General features: G+C 54.8%; 1 protein-coding gene across 1 annotated transcript in view; it reads left to right on the top strand.

Annotated features, from left to right (window-relative positions):
* The first annotated feature begins 762 nt into the window (after nucleotides 1-762).
* The window catches only part of LOC125951684 (uncharacterized), a 33,759-nt gene continuing 15,534 nt past the window's right edge, over nucleotides 763-18,987 (top strand). The window contains exon 1 of the mRNA XM_049680656.1: nucleotides 763-1,830. Coding sequence (XP_049536613.1) covers nucleotides 1,746-1,830 — 85 coding nt within the window. The 5' untranslated portion in view covers nucleotides 763-1,745. The remainder of the gene's footprint in view (nucleotides 1,831-18,987) is intronic.

Raw genomic sequence — 18,987 nt, 5'->3', positions numbered from 1 at the left:
GTGTGCGTGTGTCCGTGCTTGACCGAAACATGAATGAACGTGTAGACGGACGCACGTTGCGCCGCTTATGCTTATGCAGCATTACTCCAAACCCAAACATACCGCAACGCGTCCAACCATACCACCATTGATCCATCTGAAGTGTATATCTTGCGTGTTTCGTTTGTATTTCGCTCTAATCAACGATTAACGATGAAAATTCAACCATTTTTTGGGCAAAATGCGCCCCAAAAAGCCCCAAAAAGCCCCACGAAACCCGTTCGTACGCACTCAACCAGACGCGTATAAACGGAGCCGCTTGCTTCGGGGGGGGGGGGGGGGGGGTTGCTTCCATCATTCATTCATCAGTTCTTCGTTCCATTCTCCCCGCACTCGTCCTTTCACCCTTAATAACCACCTTAGCCACAACCACCCCCCACTCCCTCTGCACCCTTCAACCCCACCCTGTTTCTTTGGCACGAAGCAAGCGGAAACGAGCCCACGAAAGAGAGATCCGAAAGCCCCGAAACCGGGAGAGGGACCGCGACCGAAGATCGAAAACCCGAACATACACGCGTTCCTCTCTCTCTCTCTCTCTCTCCTTCTCTCGCTCTTCGCAGGTGCGCCGGAAACCAAGCAAGCAAGAGAGCCGCCGCAAATGTTTTATGCTCGATCGCTTTGCACCGAAGAAGGTACAACCGAGGCTCGGGCTACTTCGTCCACGGGGTGGCTGCTGTTGCTGAGTTGCGTCCGGGCCGGGTTTCTCAGAACAAATCCGCACCTTGCCGAAGACGGACGCCAGATCGTGGCCGGCCGGTTTCTGTAGTTCCGCGAATTCCTCAGCATCGTTGACGCATCATCATCATCGGGAGGCGTCTTATCCGAGAATCGATCGTCGATCGCGTATCACGTGTGTGCATTTCATTCATCATCGCATTCCCCGGTGGCACGGTACTGTTCCGTTCATTCATTCGCCCCCTTTCGCGCGTGTGTTTGTGTGTTTGTGGCCGCGTAGTGTTTACTTAATAGACGCGTGCGCCACTGGCCAATCGATCGATCTCGCGCTGGAACCGCCGAATGCGATCGCAATCGCACCGCAACCGCAGTGATCGAGTGTTGTCTTTGAAGTGGTTCTTTAGTGTCGCAATCGAATTACGTGTGTGTGTGTCTCTGTGTGCATTTTTGCGTGTAAGTGCGTGTTAGAATTAAACGATCTCTTCGAATCGCGATCAGCATTCCGTGTGGTACAACAGTGACAACAGTGCGCCGAACATCGCCGAGCGGTGGAATGTAGCGCAAGTCCCCGGTCCGGTTGGATTAGATTAAAAAAGCCGCGCCCGGTTGGGTCCCGGGTTCGTGTTCCGGTGACCGACGAATTCACGAATTTCTTTTCCGTTTCCGACGCCCGTTGGTGGTTTCGAATGCCACCCCTATTCGACCCGGCCCCATCGGTTTACTGCTGCACCCTTCCGGGGCGGGCTCCCGACAGTCGCCATAAAAGTTGGTGGTGAAAAGCCTCATTAAAAACAAACGCCCGGCGCGCGCGTGCGCTCGTGCGTCTTGGGAACAGAGTGATAGAGAGAGAGAGCAAAAGAGTGCGCCATCGTCCGTGCATGCGTGCGTGTGTGCCCGTTTCCGAGCGTTTTCACCCATCGGAAGTGGGGGATAGATAAAGTAGGAATTAACGGCCTAGGCCCTAGGATCGTGGCCATCGTCTGCTACTCCACACTCCACACTGCAAAAGGGCCGCCGGGAGCAGCTTTAAGATGTATGCCGCCATGTTGGAGCAGAGCCGGTGCTGGCGGATGGTGCTAGCCACCGCCACCATCATCCTCAGCTTTGCCACACCAAGTAAGTACTATTTCCAGACAGCCATCGATCACGCAAAAAAAAACAAAAACCATCGCCTTTGAATGCATCAAACCCCCCCTTGGCGCCAAGCTCGAAAGCTTCCGGTTCAAAGGGCGGTGCATCGGTGGCCGGCTAATCTAAGCGGCCACAAATCATCTGCTGTTGCCGTGGCAGCCGATCGCTTATCGCGTACTAGCGCCTAGCTGCGATCGCACGCTCCGAAGGTCTCCGGGTGCAATGCGCAATCCACGAGACGCGCAACAACACGCGCAGCATCATGCCCTTCACAAACCTGGTGGCTGACGCGTGCGTGATTCAGCGTTGAACGCCGTGGCCACCTGTATTCCCACTTAACGCGTCGCGTGATTCACGCAAGATCCGCGTGAGTCAAGGCGGCGGCGGCTTTGCATTGAGGGGCCACCACTTGCACCGGACGTACCGGAGGGCATATTTGGATGACGAAAAGCGATGGAATTTCGCGGCTTCCATTCGGTGTTTACCTCGCTATTAGAAATCACCCGGCAACGGAGTTGACGCAGCGAGAAGCGAGAGACACCGACAACCGGAGGGTTCCACTTAGCACCTTTCGAGGTCTGGTTTTGGTTTCGGTTTGGTTGGGGCTCTGGTCCATTAATCTAATCATCTGTTTGACATATCGCTGCGCTGGGAAAACATGTAAATCAGGGTAAACCTTAATGTGCTAGCTTGCTCGCATTCCTCACCGATAGCCTTTCTTCCCCACATCCACCATTTAAGCTTTAATTCAATTTTCACCTTTAGCCCTTGGTGCTTTCTGCTCTTGCAATCGAACTCGAACCGCCGAACCGGGTTAAACCCCGGGCTGGAACGGTGAAATCTTTTGGAGCAAATTAACAACATGCCTGACGAGAGCGCAACCATCGCATGGCATGCCATGACATGGGATGGATGGAGTCGAACAAGTGCGCCTGGTGCCAAGTGTGCTAATGGACTCACTGGTTGCTACCGTTTCAAGCGCGCGCTGCGTTCGGTAGAGATCAAAGCAAGCCAGCTGCTTCCCTTTCGTCGACGGTTGCCAAGATATGGACGACCGCCACCCGTTGGAAACGGTGGTGCTCGCACTGTTTGGCGTCTAATTATGATTATGGTAGCAATGAGGTTGACGAATATTTGCTCTTCTGCCTTGGAAACTCCTCGAAACATCTCACACTCCCGCCCCTTGTGCATCTTCTCTTCCTCGTCGTTGACGGCAGAGCGTGCAAGCTTCCGAGAATGTGCTGAGACGGTTTTTTCGGAGCGGCACGTGGAAAGTGCGATATATGGACGCTTTGATCGTTTTATGCTTTTAAACAATTAACCCCAACGTTGAATGGCGGAACGAACGAGCGAACCGCGGGTGCTGATGACGTTACGGACATTACTGAATGGCCTGACGTTCGATGGCCTGGTGACTGTGTGTGTGTGTGTGTGTGTGTCACTTACTCAATCAAAATTGATTCAATCTCTTCCGTTTGCCGGAGAATGTCGTGCGAACGCCTCCGCACCGCTCACGGGAGGTCGTCACCACCGTCTCGGGCGAGAATCGGTTGACGAAGGCGAGGGAACGGACGCGGGCTGCAAATGCGAAACCAAAACGCAACCGAACTGGCTCAACGAACAAGAATTCGTTCCCACGCACCACCGCGAAATACCGAAGGCCACTGGACGCGGTTTCTGAAGGCCAGGCGCGATCCTGCCACTATCGGCATCTCCTGGTGGCTTTTGGCTTATAAGCTGCGTGCTCGAACCGGACGGCAACCCGGCGTGTGGCGGTGGCCGGGGGTAAAGCACAAAAGCGCAGACGCGACACTTGGCGAAAGAAAAATCGAAAAGACAATCAGAGACGACGACGACAATGCAATCCGTTCGTTCGATGTGTCGCGCTCGTTAAGCTCTCCAATCGTTCGCCACCGCCGCCGGTTTCTGTTCCGCCTGTTATCGTCCTCCGATCCGGATCCCGGAGGTCGAGTTGTGGTTGCGCGCTGTCTGTGTCAAACCCACGCATCGCTTCGGCGGTTGCTGCTGCTGCCGCTGGGAACTCATTTATCACTCGTTTACGCCGCACCAACGCGCCATCGCGATCGCGTGTATAAAGTCGCGAGCGGCGAGCGAGCGAGGCGACACAATCCACGGCGCAGCTCGCGCTAATACCAAAGTAACGAAGCGCAACAACCGCTAGTGGGACCCACGTACGGTACGCGCAATGTGGCGGAAGACGTGGAAAAGGTGTCCAAGGAATAGGACTGTCTGTGCCATGGGGTAGAGATTGCGGCAACGAGATCGCGCACAATCCGCCCAAACAGCAAGGATTCAATCTTGAAATGCCACCAAGACCGTAGGAGCGGAGTGGCGAGACCGAGGAACGGAGGACACACGGCGGAGGTGCTTAGATGAAATCTCCTTCGAATGCGCACCACTGAGCCACGGCCATCGGTTCACCTCGTTGATCGCGAACAGCGCGTAGGTGTAGAGAGAGAGCCCATTGCACGCCCGGCCATTCCCGGCTGGCCTCATCACCGCGTCGCCACCGCCGCTACTGCCACACTCCCGGTTTGGTCCGATTTCGCAATCCGCGGCCGTCGTCTGCGCGAAGAGCGACAAAAAAAAACACAACAAACAACAATCAGCCTTCACTACCACCTCCTCCCCTCGACCGATCTTTTCATTTTCCTTTCGCCCGCGCCCGGCTGCCACGCACTGTTTTGGAGTGAGTTCGAGCGAGTTTTTTGTTGTTGCTGTCCGATTCCCGATTTGCCGTATCATCCCGCCCCCGGGGATCGGGAGGGTTCCACACCAGGTCGCGTGAGGGTATCATTTCGCACAACGAGCGCCATCACCATTATTAGAAGCAACAGCAGCTACACACCGTACGTGTCACGCGCGTACCTTAGCGATCGTACACTGATGATGAGCCCAGAGGAAAGGCGAAAGAAAAACGCAGAGGAAAGCATTCCAACAACAACCACAACAACGGCACACAATACGCTAATGATTCCAGCGAGGGTGAGGTGTGTGTTACGTGTGCGTGTGTGTGGTGCTGGCTGGCAGACGGGACACACCATTGTTTTCGACCGCGATCGCGTCGGTGACAATTACGCATTCCACGCCGACACCTCGCGACGCACGCCCGCAACAAGCTCTTCGCTCACCAAACCGGGGGAGGTGTTGGAAAAACGAAAGCGAAAGGTAGCCAGAACACACACACACCCCTTCCCCTTCCCGGGGTTGGAAGGAAATGGGCAGCAGCAAAAAGCACTCCCTCGCATGTGGCCACCAAACGTTCGTGGATTGTTTTGCTTTCGACAGCGACAATGATATCCTTCTTTTTAGCTTTTTCGGCACCCCGGGGGGAAGGCCTTTTCCGGACAAAAACTGCTCCTGTGTCTCCGGTGTCGCGTTTGTCTCGCGATTGTGGCGCATCGGCATTGGGGAGTGTGCCTTTGAACCTACAAAAGAAAAAAAAACGATGGCGTCTGGCCTCTGGTTATTAAATATCATTACGATTAATTTCGCTTATTATTTCGTTACCGCGAAACGGGCGACGGACGCGCGCACCGGACGGACCTAATGACGAATTGCGCGAACCCGTTCCCGTTGTGACGTTTCCCGGGGGTAACCACGAGAGGACACACACACCGAAAATGGTTTCCCAAATGGAGCCCCCCAAAAAGGCTGGCCAGCCGACAGGCAGGGAGAAGAAGAATGCTTCACCTCCTCACCAATTTATGGTATGCGACCGTACGGTGGCCGCCATTCGTTCGGCACCTGAGTTTGCTCCCCCCGCGAAGGCCTCGAATAACTCTACCCTTTTTCCGCCCCTCATTCTCTTCTGCGCTGCTCAGCGAATGACTCCCCCAAATAAAAAAAAAAACAGGGAACCTAAAAGAGAACGAAGAAGAATCCAATGGCGACGTCCAGGGAAGGCATTTCTTGAAATAACGATAATTTCCCGAAAAAACCGGGGAGCCCCTTGAGATCTTTCTTCGCGCGGATCGTCGAAGCGCGGTGGGTAACCGAATTAGACACACGCACACACACACACACACAGAGGCTGCTGCCGGGCCATGCCATGGCACATTCCCCTGGTGCTGCCATCCACGATGCGCCATCATCGTTCGCGCGCGATGGCTGTGGATAATCGTCGTTGTTGGCGACTTAATGATACCGATACTCCTGGACCGGCCGGCTGGCCGGCTGGCAGGCCAGATCACCTAGATCGCCGTTCGCGATCGTCATCATGGTTCACAGAAGCACCAGCAGCAGGAGCGAGGTGAGCATTAGTCGCGGTCGCGAGATTGATCGAATACCGTCGAACCAGTGAAGACATGGGAACCGGGAAAACCAGATTAGGGAGCACCTCTCGACCGGTGCGCGGAAGTTCCCGCGGGACGACGGGATCACTGTTTTCATTCCATCCGGCTGCTGTCGGGGATAAAGAGAAGGCGAGAAAGAGAGATGGTTAGAAAGAGCGATCAAAAGAGTGGAACGGGTGCACTCCACCGTATAACCGATTATGGGAGACTTAAAATAGAGGCAGGAGGACCGAAGCGATTTCGGTCAGTGCTTTGGATTCGGTCCGATTACGCCGCTTGGTTTCGATTGGTCACCATGCCTTGCCTTGCCTTGCCTTCCGATGCCGCGCGGGATCAACCGGTTACCGGGGACCCGAAGACCACCGCCGTCACCGTGTAGCGTACACGAAGCGCTGGTCCGGGATCTTGTTCCCGTGACGACGCTGACGCTGACGATCACACTCCACCACCACTACTAACACGATCGAAAGTCATCTGTTTATCGGGATTCACTGGGTGGCGGACGATGGGAACAGAACGGAACAGAACCGAGGCTAATGCGATCGCCGCTGACGCTGGACTGGATTGTGACGCGACGGCGTGTGGGGTCCTTCCTGCTGTTGCTGTTGTGTCCCTTTTCCAAGAAGATTAACACACGGCGTCAGCAGTACTGATCGAAGCGCCACCAGCCCTGGATGCAACACAGCAGCAGTAGGACGAGCAAGTCATCTGCTAGTCTACCTGTCAGGGATGACAATTAAAATGTCATTTTCAATCGACAACCGACCTTTGACAACGCCGTTGACCTGCTGTCACTGCCGATCGATCGAAGTAGCACACGCCGCTCCTCACACACTCGCACGCACACAGGCAGAACAATCTGCTTGGCGACGACGATGGCGACGGCAGCAATGCAACGTTGATCCTTGTAAAGGTGTACATTTCAATGGGCAACGCGCGGCGCTACCGATAAGCCCGATGATGATGCCCCGGCCATACCACGGCCATATGGCGTGCATTCCGGATCAACCTCTCTCCAAGGTCCAGGTCCAGGTAATGTGATCGCTAGCCTGCGAGCCCCTGCGTGCCCGGGGGCTCTAGCCATCAAAACGGTGAAACAGTTGGCCATAATTACGGACGGGACGGGCGTGTGTATGTAATCGATCGAGATCGAGTGGTGGAGGTTACTGAGGGTGCTAGGCCCCGGAGGGGCAGACCGATCTCGATTGTTATTCCGAGTTCCCTTTTACACACCCGAAAGCACACACGCACGCACACACGCACACACTTCCGCAAGCAAATCGTAAATCAATCCTGGGGAGTGTTTTTGGCAACCGAGGCGCTTCTCTTGGAGTGGTCCGATCCGTTGGCTGATACGCAAATTGGTCTCCTGCAGCTGGTGCGCTTCTGCTACCAAAGGAGGAGGGATAGGATGGATGGGGAAGAAGCTGTTTCCTTCTTTCCCCTGCCCCTCGAAACACCACGAGTCTGCGGGGCCATTAATCGGTTTCCGGTCCAGTCTGAGGCCGGCGAATGGACCGGACACCCCACCCGGGGTTGGGGATTGACTTTCGTTCGTTTCGTATTTGCGAAAACAATCGGAAATAGAAAATTGCAGCAAATTGGTGGGATGCCCGGCCTGGGGCAAATGCTAAAGTGGCCTTTGCACATGTATGGCTGCAGGGTGGCCACTACCTACAGCAACACAGAAAACCACACATACGTATGTTGCGTAGCCCGATTTTGACATGGAAATGAAGACAGGAAATGGCCGGACCCGCGGGAAGAAAATCTGTCGAAAAACTAGGAGAAGAAGAAAGAAGCAGTACATCTTCCCCAGTCCTGCCGCATGCAGCGAGCCACGAGAGGATGAAACCCCAGACCATTGCTGGGATTCTTTCGCCCGGTTGTCTTCTGCACATTCGCCAGCGCCAGCGGAGTGCAGCGTTGCTCCAGGCCACGACGCTGCTCGAGCACACACAAGGCAGCGAGAGAGTGACATGTGTGTAATTGCATGTCGTTTTACTCCGGCACTCTCTGGCCCCGGCACAACATGCTGCTGCTGCTGCTGCCCCGGATTGTCTGCTGGGAATGCCATAAAATGGGCACACACACGCACACATACACCCCGTTGCAGCTCTATGCAGCTTCTAGCTATGGTGCATAATGAAGTTTTGGCGTCACCATTTCTCACCAAAAACCAAGCCCCAGCGTGCAGCATGGCCACACGGCACGGCACATTTCATCATCTCCTAATTTATAGCCGGTCTTAATGTCTTGCATGTTGCATAATGCTTCTCGCCAACGCCACGCCGTCGGCACCACATTTAGCGCGGAAGACCACAATTCGGGGTTTTACTTTTTGGGCTCTCCGTCCGATCGGTGCACCGCCGTTTCGGGCGCCACAAACGGCACCAGAGTGAAGTGCAGTCGCGGCCGCGGCGATTCGCACGTGCAGAAAACGGCCCCGACGAAACGGCGCATAAAACATTGCAGCGCGGCACGGAGGGAGGCAGACGTTCGGTTGCGTGCGCACCTGCCGCCAGCGCCAACAACCAGCATGGAGCTGGAGGTAGCGCGCGAAAGATGTGCTACAAATTGCGAACACAGTAAGTCGAGCTCCATCCCACCTCCCCCTTGGTTGGTCGTGAGAAGCTTAATTATAACTGCGACCTGCGCCCGGGCACACACCACAAGCCACGGCGGCAGCTACACACAATTCGCTTAAGCGAACGATTAGCTCTCTTCAGGTTGGAAGCGGGCATACATACAACGGGGGCACTCCGTGCTCCGTACGGTTCTTACCTTCACGACGCTGTTGTCGTTGCTAAGCGGAACAATGTACCAGGGCAAAACTGTCCACCAAAGTCCACCACCACCGGTTCGGGGAACGGCATTTATTTATGCAAATGATGCCCAATTTGTTGACCATTCGCCGAGCCTCCACTGCCTCCTCCTCTGTCGCTGTTGCGAGTTTTGAGAGCAAATCATGTCAAGACACGACGGAAACCGTTTCTAGGGTTTGTGTTATAGATTAAAAAAGAAGGGGGGTTACACACCTGGCAGTAAATTTGGCAACACCTTTCACCAATTATTTAGTGACCAAAACAACAGGCAACCTGCTGCTAGAGACTGGAGCACGGGGGCTGGAAGCTGAGCTTTCTCTTCCGATCGAACCGGCGGTGGACGCGTCGCGCGGGAACCGTTTTACCTTCGGGAGATTTATTATTTGTCCACCGAGAAAAGAAAAAACACTCCCCCCGGGAAAGAAGAGGAAACAAAATTCTCACTGAATCCCATGAAACTACCGAATTCAAGAATCGAGAGATCGAGTAAAAGGACAGATCGGCTACTACTGCTGCTCCTGCTATACCGTTCGCTGCTACACATTCCTTGGCCCCGCTTGAGCCGGTCACCGGTGCGCGATCGCATCGAAAATTTGATTTCCTGTAATCAATTCCCGAACCCGGGCTTATCGGTGACCAGATCGCCAGCGCCTAGCCCCAGCACGCTAAAGATCGCTCTTTAGACCCCCGGAGGCGACGACGTCCCGTGAGAAGGTTTTGCTGCTGGACGATAAGTTGTGATGGCGTGCCAGAGTCGCGCGGGTCGCAAGCCGGCCACAACGCGAACACAGGAAGCAGCGAATGGACCGGTCTCTCTCTCTCTCGAGGCATGATCCTGAACGCAAAACGCGCTCGCGTCGGACATCATCAGATCCCGGGTGAAGAATATTAACGACCCAGCATCCATCCTTCCCTCGGAAAAGGGGAGGAAGGAAAGTCCAAGCATGGTGCTGCTGCTGCTGCTGCTGCTGCTCATCTGTCAGTGTGGTCATTGTGGCCCGTTGGCCGTTGGCCCCCGGGAGAAGGCAATTAATAACATTCCAATTTCGCAGCAACCGCGATCGGCGCGTCGCGTCGCGTTCGGGAAGTTGAATATCTTGGAATTCGGTCGCAGACCTCGGGCCCGCGGTGTGGCGACATGCGACAACACGCCCGCCCGCCCGGCCCAGCCCCCGGCCCAGTCCCCGGCCCGGCTACAGGTGGCAGCTGCGGCCAAAGAGACCAACGAGAACGGGTTTTTGGCGTTGCTGCTGATCGCCTCGTGGAATCGAGAGCAGAATCCGCTCCGATAATAAAGGAGAGGAGGAGTGGTCCTTCGCGTGGCCCGGCAAGTGCATGCAGAGCATGATTCCCGCACTTCCCCCACTTCCTCGCTTCTCGTGCTCACTCGTGACCAACGTGGCCAACATTGCTGAGCCTTGGCCCGCAGTTCGTGGCGCAGCTGTGCGACGAGCGACATTTACTGAACTCTTGCTCCCGGAAAGTGGCTCCTTGGGCATGGTGGGGGGAGCATAAATAAATGCGAGAATGTGTGCCCTCGGATACAGGGGACCGCCGATGCTGGACCGATCGCTCTGATGATCTTGTGTGTAGAGGATCCAATATTCGCGTGCTGCTGCTGCTGCGCCATGCGACCGTTTCATGCCACCACCGATGCCACCTGAACCGGAATTCTGCGAAACAGGCACAGGCCACCAAAAAGCACACACACACACACACACACACACGGGGACACGGGCACACGCAACGGATGGAGCGAACGCGAAGGCGAAATCCCCACGAAAATAACGAAATTGGAAGAAACAGAAGAAACATGGCAGCGCAGCACGGCGCGGCGCTGGCTGGCTGGCTGGCGGGTTGGCGCTGGACTATACAACATTTTTTTGGCCAAGGAGGTGGAATTGAAGTGGGGGGAAGGGGGGGGGGGGGGGGAGAAACCATAATTACAGTTATTAAAGTGGAGTAGTAAAGGATACCGGGACCCGGACCGTCGGTCGTCCATCGACGATCGTCGGCGATCGAGAGCCAAAGTCGCTCCCTCTCTCTCTCGTCTCTCTCTCGTTTGTATCTCCATTCCTTCCCGTGATGATGCTGCCTCAGATGATGAAGCACACGCAGGCGAAGCTGCTGGAAACTAATTATCATAATAATATTCACTCGATCTTTTCTTCTTGCTCGCGCTGACCGCGCGATCCGATACCCAGGGATCACTGGGAGAGCGGAGCGGAAGGCGCACGCGCACACGAGCGGCAAGATGGCTCAATGCTCATGTCCGGAGCCTCCTTCTCTCTGCCCTTTTCTGGTTCGCCATTTTTATTCCTTGCCGTCACCACCACCACCACCACCAGCACCGGAATCGACCATTGGGTGGCGGTGTTTTGGCGGATGCTGATGCCTGGCCTCTCTCTCTCTCTCGCTCTCTCGTTGGGGTCTGAGGACTGATAGCCATTCATTTAACCCACCGCTTGGCAACCGTTCGACCCTTTTCCGTCTGAAAGGCTTGCGCTCCACCTTTGGCGGAAGGGCGATCGAGTTTTGCTGCAGCCTTTTTGACTTCATTTACGACCGCGCGACGCGGTGCTCGTTGTGGCGCACAAGGTCCATAGGTTCGTCCACACAACTCCTCCCGGTTGATGATGATGATGTGCTTAACTCTCGACCAGTCGGTCGGACGGTGCGGCCGCTGCTGCAACTGGAGTAAACACTTAAAGGCGAGCCAGGAGTCTGCAGTGCTGTGCAACGAAAACGACATGCACTACATGCCAATTATCCCTGCTCTCCTACCCTCCCGGGGTTACCAAGGGATCATTGATGTGCAGAGCCTACTGTTGCTGCTGCTGCTGTTGCCTCGTCATCGCTCATCTGTCATCGGAAGGTGACGGTGGTTGCCGCTGTGTGTCGCGCCTTTCTCGAAGCGAGTAGAACACTCCCTCCCTTGCTTTCGCTTCGAGGTTGGAACCGATAATTTAGATGCATTCAGTGGTCGGTCGGTCGATCGGTCAGTTGACTGGCTGCTGGGGCTGCACTTGATTTATGCCCGATAGCCCGCCCGATGCTGATGGTCGGTCGGTCGGTCGCCTGCAATCGATCTGGGAGTTGCCACTTGATTGGCGATTCACCTGCCAGGGAGTGTCGTGTGGATGGATCGAGCTTGTCTCATCAGCGGAACAAACTGCAGGTGAAGAAGAAGCGGGAGAAGAAAGTCACGGAGGGTTGCGGAGTGAAAGGTACGCCCCGGGCGTGCGCGCACCAAGAAGGCAAATGATCAGAGTGGAACCAGAGATGGAATCAGTGCTCGGGCCAGTTTGTTTGGCCATAAACTGTAGCACCTAGAGACATCTCTCTCTCACTCACAGTGAGCAAGCAAGCTAGAATAGTTAAAATGATCGGCACGATCGGTCTCATCTCATCAATCACCACCGAGCGCCGGGTGGTAATCGGATCGACGATATCTTCCTTTCGCCCGCCGCCTGCCAGCCACCCAATCACGGACATGTTTGCCTACTTCGCATTATTGCCGCTTTACGATCGCTTGATTGTGCCCATAAAACCCCCGCCGAAAAAAACACATACTTCCCGGATCAGATCAGCGCCCTCTGGTCGGATACCGTGGTGTCTTCAAATCATCGTTCGTTCGTCGATGCCCCGAAGGAGTTGAACTCATTCCCGGACTGTACGAGAAGAGAGAGAGAGAGAGAGAGAGAGAGAGAGAGAGAGAGAGAGAGAGAGAGAGAGAGAAGTATTTTATCACCTGTGGCCACGGGAGTCAGGGTCACGTCAGAAGGGAAGGAGAGAAGGGGCAAAAGCAAATTATGACTTCCTTCCTGTGCCAGGGTGCCAGGGATCCCATAGAATGCCACAGAACACAACACAGCCAGCCACTTAACCAAACAAACCGTCGGAGTCGGAGTTCCATACGGCGGGGATTGATGTGGTTCCGAGCCGCTCTCGGTCCGATCCATCGGCGTAGTATCGTCCGACGTCTGGACCTCAACCCGACATTCGACGAGTTTCGATTTCGCCGGGAGAGCGTCGGCCGCGCCCCGCCACAAGACCGCAGCAAAAACAACACACACACACACACACACACACACACGCGCGCGCGGACAGACAGACACGACACGGACAAACCGCATCCGCATCGAAGGAAACGATAAATCGTTTTCTGGTCATCGCGGCGGCGGTCGTGGACCTTGGCTTCGAATCCGCTCGGAGTATAACGAGATAGCGAGAAGAAATGAAACATTTTAATGGAGATTTAGAGGTTTTTTGCCTAGTTTCCCCTTTCCCAGCCCAGTCCCTAGGGACGGAACGGACGAATCCTCAAATTGCAGTCCATCATCATCATCACCATCAGCCTTGTGTGTGTGCGTCTTCTCCTCGTTATGAGTCCAAACGCTTCGTCCCTGTTTTTTTTTGCGACGCGTTTCCGTTCCAGACATAGTTTACAACCTCAGGTCGGTCGAACCCTCTCTAGTCCGATCCAATACCCTCGAAGAACTCGACGATCGATGCGTTAATCTGGGCTGATTAAGTCCGCTCTCGGCGTACCGCTGGACCATGGCATTCTGGAAGTTCAGCCGAGGAACTACATGCGAATGTAGGCCATTCCAGGGCCGGACCAGCGGGACCGACCTAGCCATCATCATGGCTCATCAATTACGTAGTGCGTCCAGATGTTGGTGGATTGCGTCGTCCATTGCGCATCGTATGGGAACAGCGAAGTTCCCCCGTTCGGGAACTGGGGACTGACTGACACGGCTTACGGTACTGTTGTGTGGCCACCACCAGCGCCAACCCAACGGCGGGAGGTATCCTGCAGTCCACTCCACTCCACGCTAATTTACATGACTCCGCACAGTTTTGTGTGTGTGTTCACTAGTTCGGCTAGTTCCTTCCTCTAGACTCGCGCTGCTCGCTCACCTGCAGAGTTGCTGTGCGAAGTAGTAGTAGAAGAAGATGATGATGATGATGATGATGCGGCTGCTGCTGCTGCTGCTGCTGCTGCTCCTGCTGTTGTAGCTTTAGGGCAATCTCCCTCGCGACATGGGAAGCTGGGACATACGCAAAGGAGAGCTGCTAATGAAAGCCAGTGGTCGCTCTCCAGTCCGGCTCCAAATGGCTCTAATGATGCGTTGCGCAAAGACAGGAAGACGAGCTTATTGGGCTTATAGTAGTCCACGCCGCTCATCATTTAGTTCGCTTTCTCATGCTCACGGACTGACTGTGTGTGTGTGCTGCAAGCTGCTGTTCTTCAGCATCCTCCCTTCGTCAGAGATCTCTCCCGGCCACGGCGTGGGCAGCGATGAAGACATTGACTTTGGTTTCGGACCGATCGGCCGGCGGGACCGTTGGACGACAGTGCGATCGTGCTGCTGCTGCTGCTGCTGGCCTCCCGCTGTGTAAACCTCTCGAGCTCCAGAGCCGCCAGAGCTGTTCTGTTGCTGTTACTGCTCAGCACGACGGGCCGCACACGGGCCGCTTTGCATACGATTAGCGTCGATCAAAAAACCTCGGAGAGCATTCGATGGACACGCGCACGCGCGCGCATACTCTGCGGGAATGGCATTTGATCGAGCATTTGTTTTGTTGTGCGCTGCCTCCCCACATACATTCTCCACAAAGCACACACCTTTATGGTGTCGTATTTTGTGGCCATATAGTTAGATCATCATCCGCCATATCCGCGACAGCCCGCATGCCCGAAAAGCCTGGTTTGAGGTTCGAGGTTTCAAGTGCACCACTGGCAGCGGTGCTCACTTTCCAGTGAGGTGGTTATCTCCCCCCTGGGGACCGAACTCAAGGCAAACAAGTTCCCCGGGAGGGGCTCCCCTCCCTCTCTCTCTTTTGCTCTCTAGAGCACCACGCAGATTCACACGGTTTTTTGGCGGCGCACCTAACCTCAAAAAGCGTTTATGACATTTACGCAAACGTTTCCCAAACGTCAAAAACCCGTAACCGGTCCGCGCCGGTAATGGCGGGAGGAGGTTGCGAGAAATAGTAAGAGAGAGCAAAGGAGAGAGATACAGAGAGAAAGAAGTTGATAAGCGGTTTCGGAACTATAATGAAAGCAACAAACAGACAGACAGAACAGCCAAACACAAAAGCAAATAAAAAAAAAACCGAAGTGAGAAAGACACCGCGCCAACCTCCCGACGATTTGGAAGACGCGGAGCGTGGAGTGTGGGGGAAGGGAGAGGAACTCCGGACGTATATTCCCATTGCGTGCGATTGTTTGCCGTTGCGATGATAAAGCGCAGCATGGCGGCGGCGGCAGCGGCGGCATCACCCACGTAACCGGACGAACCGTTACCGTAAGTCCGACATTCCAGACCGACACCGGGATGCCTCCTGACTGGTTGTTGGCGTTGTTGCTGCCGGTGGAATGTGGCCACAGAATGTAGCGGATCCATCATAAAGTCGTTGTTTTTCTTTTTGGGGGGGCTAAATTGTCGATTGAATGCTGAGACAGAGAGCGTGTCTAAAAATTTCATTTCATCATCTTTGGCCACAAACACGACAATCCGAACTGCTTCTTCCGAGATTCTTCACGGGCATGGGGAGGTTCCTTGGCTTCCTGTACATCAACCTCCGTCTCCTTGTGGGGGGAGCTTCAAATTACAACCGAAAAGTGAATCAACTGCAAATGAACCCCTCATTTTCGTATAAATATTCAAAATCCCGGGACTCCCAGGGTCCCGAAAGCACTGGTTAATAACTGCTGCTGGACGCGCGTCGTTCCCGGGAGCGAAATACCGGGAGGACGAGACGCCACGATGATGATGATGGTTGGCTTCCGATCAAATATGTAATCGGATACTTTGGTCCACTTCGTTGCCCCGCATCCCAGTGCGCTATGGAAAGGCAGAACTTCGCAAGGCAGGCAGGCAGCCAGGAAAAAAAGGGTCAAACAAAGACACCACCAGCGCACCCGGGAGCGCCCATAATTCGACGACGACGACGAGCAAACATTCTTGTGGTTTATTGTTTCCTGCGCTTTCGTCCAGGGCCCTGCCTGCGCCGGGATTGAAACAGTAGACTCCGGACCCCATCCCCAGACCATCACGCAACATGGAGGGCTGCGTTGTGGTGAAGCTGCTTCACTCTTTGCTACCACTTCCTGGGACCGAGTCTGAGCATAAATCACCCTGCAAAAAACAAAACCGTCGCAGCGCACTTTGCTTTCATTTGATATCCCCCACCCCGGGGGCAGCAGGCGGTGACGACGACGGGTGTTTCCGGTCCTTGGTCCGGACCCTCCATTCTTCGGGTTTTTTGGGTGACAAAACAACGCAACGCAAATGAGAAAACTTCCCATCCCAGACGAGGGCTATGAGGAGGAGGGCTTTCGAACCCTTCCCGGGGCTACTTTGGTTAAATTAAAATCAAGATCTCGTCGGCCCTCGGGCCCCATTCGCTCCCGACGAAGGGCAACGGTAAAGAGATGATTGAAAGATTGATTACCAAATTCGATCCCCCGTTGGACACTTCTCTGCACCATCGCTTGTACTTGTACGCAGTAAAGACATTCAACACGACATTCAACGCCCCGTTCGCCGCGATTTACTTCCAAATCTATTCGCCATCCATCAACATCCCCCACGCCATCGACTGGGGACGTGGCTTTATGGAAAGCTGCTGAAAAGACTCTCCTAGAGCGCTAGTAGAGTGCGGTCCTTGACGACGACCACGGCGACACCAACCATCAAACGATCTTTGCTGCCAAACGAATATCCCACCATTCGCTCTCAGGTCTCCGGGCATCGGCTTGTTGTCAGGCGCTTGATGTGTTGCGTTGGCGTCAGATTTTGAAGAAAAAAAAAAGCTTTCCTCTCGCAGCTTCCACAGTCCCACCGCTTGGATGTCGCCGCGCCGAGTGCGCCTAGTGTCGTCGTCGTCGTCGTAGTCGTCGTCATCATCAACGAGGGGTCCACTTGCCCGATGGAGGATCCTCTCAAGTACCGCGCTGCTCGCTGCTCTTCAAGAGACGCACTCGACGCGAGCGCAGCGCACTATTGGATTGCGTGGACTCCGACGTGGCCCCTCAAAAAAAAAAAATCTGTGTTTTACCCCGTTGCCCACTGTCCCCCTACCGTGCATGCCAATATGGAACATCCCATGTATGGACGCATGCGTGTGACGTACGTGTGTTGCCGGCGGTTTTGCGATCATTTTTATTTTAAGAAACAACCGCTCGGACGGCGTACCCCCGTTCGGAAGTCTGATCGAGTCGAGATCTCGGGATGTCCACATTGCAACGATGAGTAATCTAATCCCTCGTAGTCGTCGACGACGACATCGGACGAAACGAAAGCTGACACCCGAGACCCGCTCCTCAGAAGTTCTGCAAACAGCGTTTCTGGGCCTCGAAAGGCAGAGAGACAGAGAGAGACAGAGAGAGAGCGACGGAGAGATGAAAATGGAGAACGTTCGGTGGTTCGCACGCTGGATTTTTTGCAACTCCGTTCGGTTCGTGTTCAGGTGCCGGACGGCCGAGAACTGGAGCGTTTTCTGTTCTCCTGTGTGTGTGCGTGTGTTCCCAAGGTGTGTCGTCGCATGAGTGTCGAGCAACCGGTGCATGATGCAGGCCAACGGAGTCCAACGGATTCTTCTGACATCCCAGTGGTCGGTCGTTCTTGCGAAATAGTTTTAAATTTCCGCCGCTGTGCTGGGAAGCTGTGCAAAGTAGCAGCAGCAGCAGCAGCAGGCCATGGAACATTGCTTCACATTCCCTGCCTCCTTGTCTCGCTCTTCTTTTCCAGCATTTTTTTTTATGGTCGGATATCGAGTGGCATGACGATCTCTCTCGTCTAGTGGTCGGACTGGGACGATTCTAGGCGATTAGTGCGTTAAACTGTTTCACCTTCATCCGGTCCACTTGCTTCTCGCTCGCTCGCTCGCTCGCTGCGTTGCGCACTGATGATGCTCTGAAGATGCGGATCTGTTAATCAGCGGACAGTGGCCCTGGCTGGATCTGGCCATAAACGCAGGTGGTGGTGGTGAGGTGCCCCCTGCCGGACACTGACACAGTCCAGTCTCCAGGACCAGAAGTCGTTAATCTTTTGCTGGCTGCTTCCGGAGGCCGCGAAGCAGCATTTCGTCGGGGGATGCCGAACTGAACCGAAAGAAAACGGCACCAGAAGCAAGGAAGAGGCCCGTCCAGTTCAGTTCCGAGGCACGAGCGAATGGCGTGAAGAAGCGCGACGATCTTGTAGTGCCAGTTTCCTCGCCCCCGTTCCCCGAGGAACGCGACCATTCTGGCTCGCGACACACACGCGTACCATAAAATGTGATTACGAGTGGTGCGAGAGCGAGTGGTGCGAGTGGCACGAGACCGACGCGGAATCCAAGCTTCCACACCTCTCTTCCTTCGAAGTCGAACGCCCAGAAACCTGTTCGCGGTGAAAGGTGAACGTGTACGAGAAGTGGTAGAAGGCAGGTTACGAGTGGTGCATCAGGTGGGCAGAATGGCAACAGCAGGATATGATAAATAAATCTTTCATCTTGCTTCCTTGCCCCCTCCTGCCATTGCTGCTCTAGCCGGGCATAAGAACCGATGGCAGCAGCAGCAACTCCAGGTTGCGAGGAGGGGTTCGAGGCCATTACTCGCGTTAGAGATCATTGAACAAAAACAAGAGCAACAGCGCGAACAGGGCGACGAGGGCGGGATCGTGAGGTGGAAGCAGCTTGCCGAGGAGAAGGAACGAACGTCGTCTTGGTCCCGCGATCTGCAAAACCGTTCCATTACGATGGCGACGACGACGCCTGCTTGTTGCTGGTTGCTTAGAACTCTTTTCTTTTCTTTTCCGCTCCTTGCGTCAGGGCAGGCCAGGGCTTCCCTCGTCGAAAGCGATCGACAAAAAGCTGTTGCAAATGGCTTTTTGGTCCCTCCCCGCCTGTGTATGTGTGTATGTGAATGTGTCTGTGGCTGGAAAGCAATAGACAATCGGCAAGCCGTTAGGAAGCCAGCCGGTCGGTGGTGGTGAAATTGGCATCAGCAG

Source organism: Anopheles darlingi, chromosome 2, assembly GCF_943734745.1.
Source record: "Anopheles darlingi chromosome 2, idAnoDarlMG_H_01, whole genome shotgun sequence".
Classification (NCBI taxonomy): domain Eukaryota; kingdom Metazoa; phylum Arthropoda; class Insecta; order Diptera; family Culicidae; genus Anopheles; species Anopheles darlingi.
This window is presented reverse-complemented; position numbering and strand designations above follow the sequence as displayed.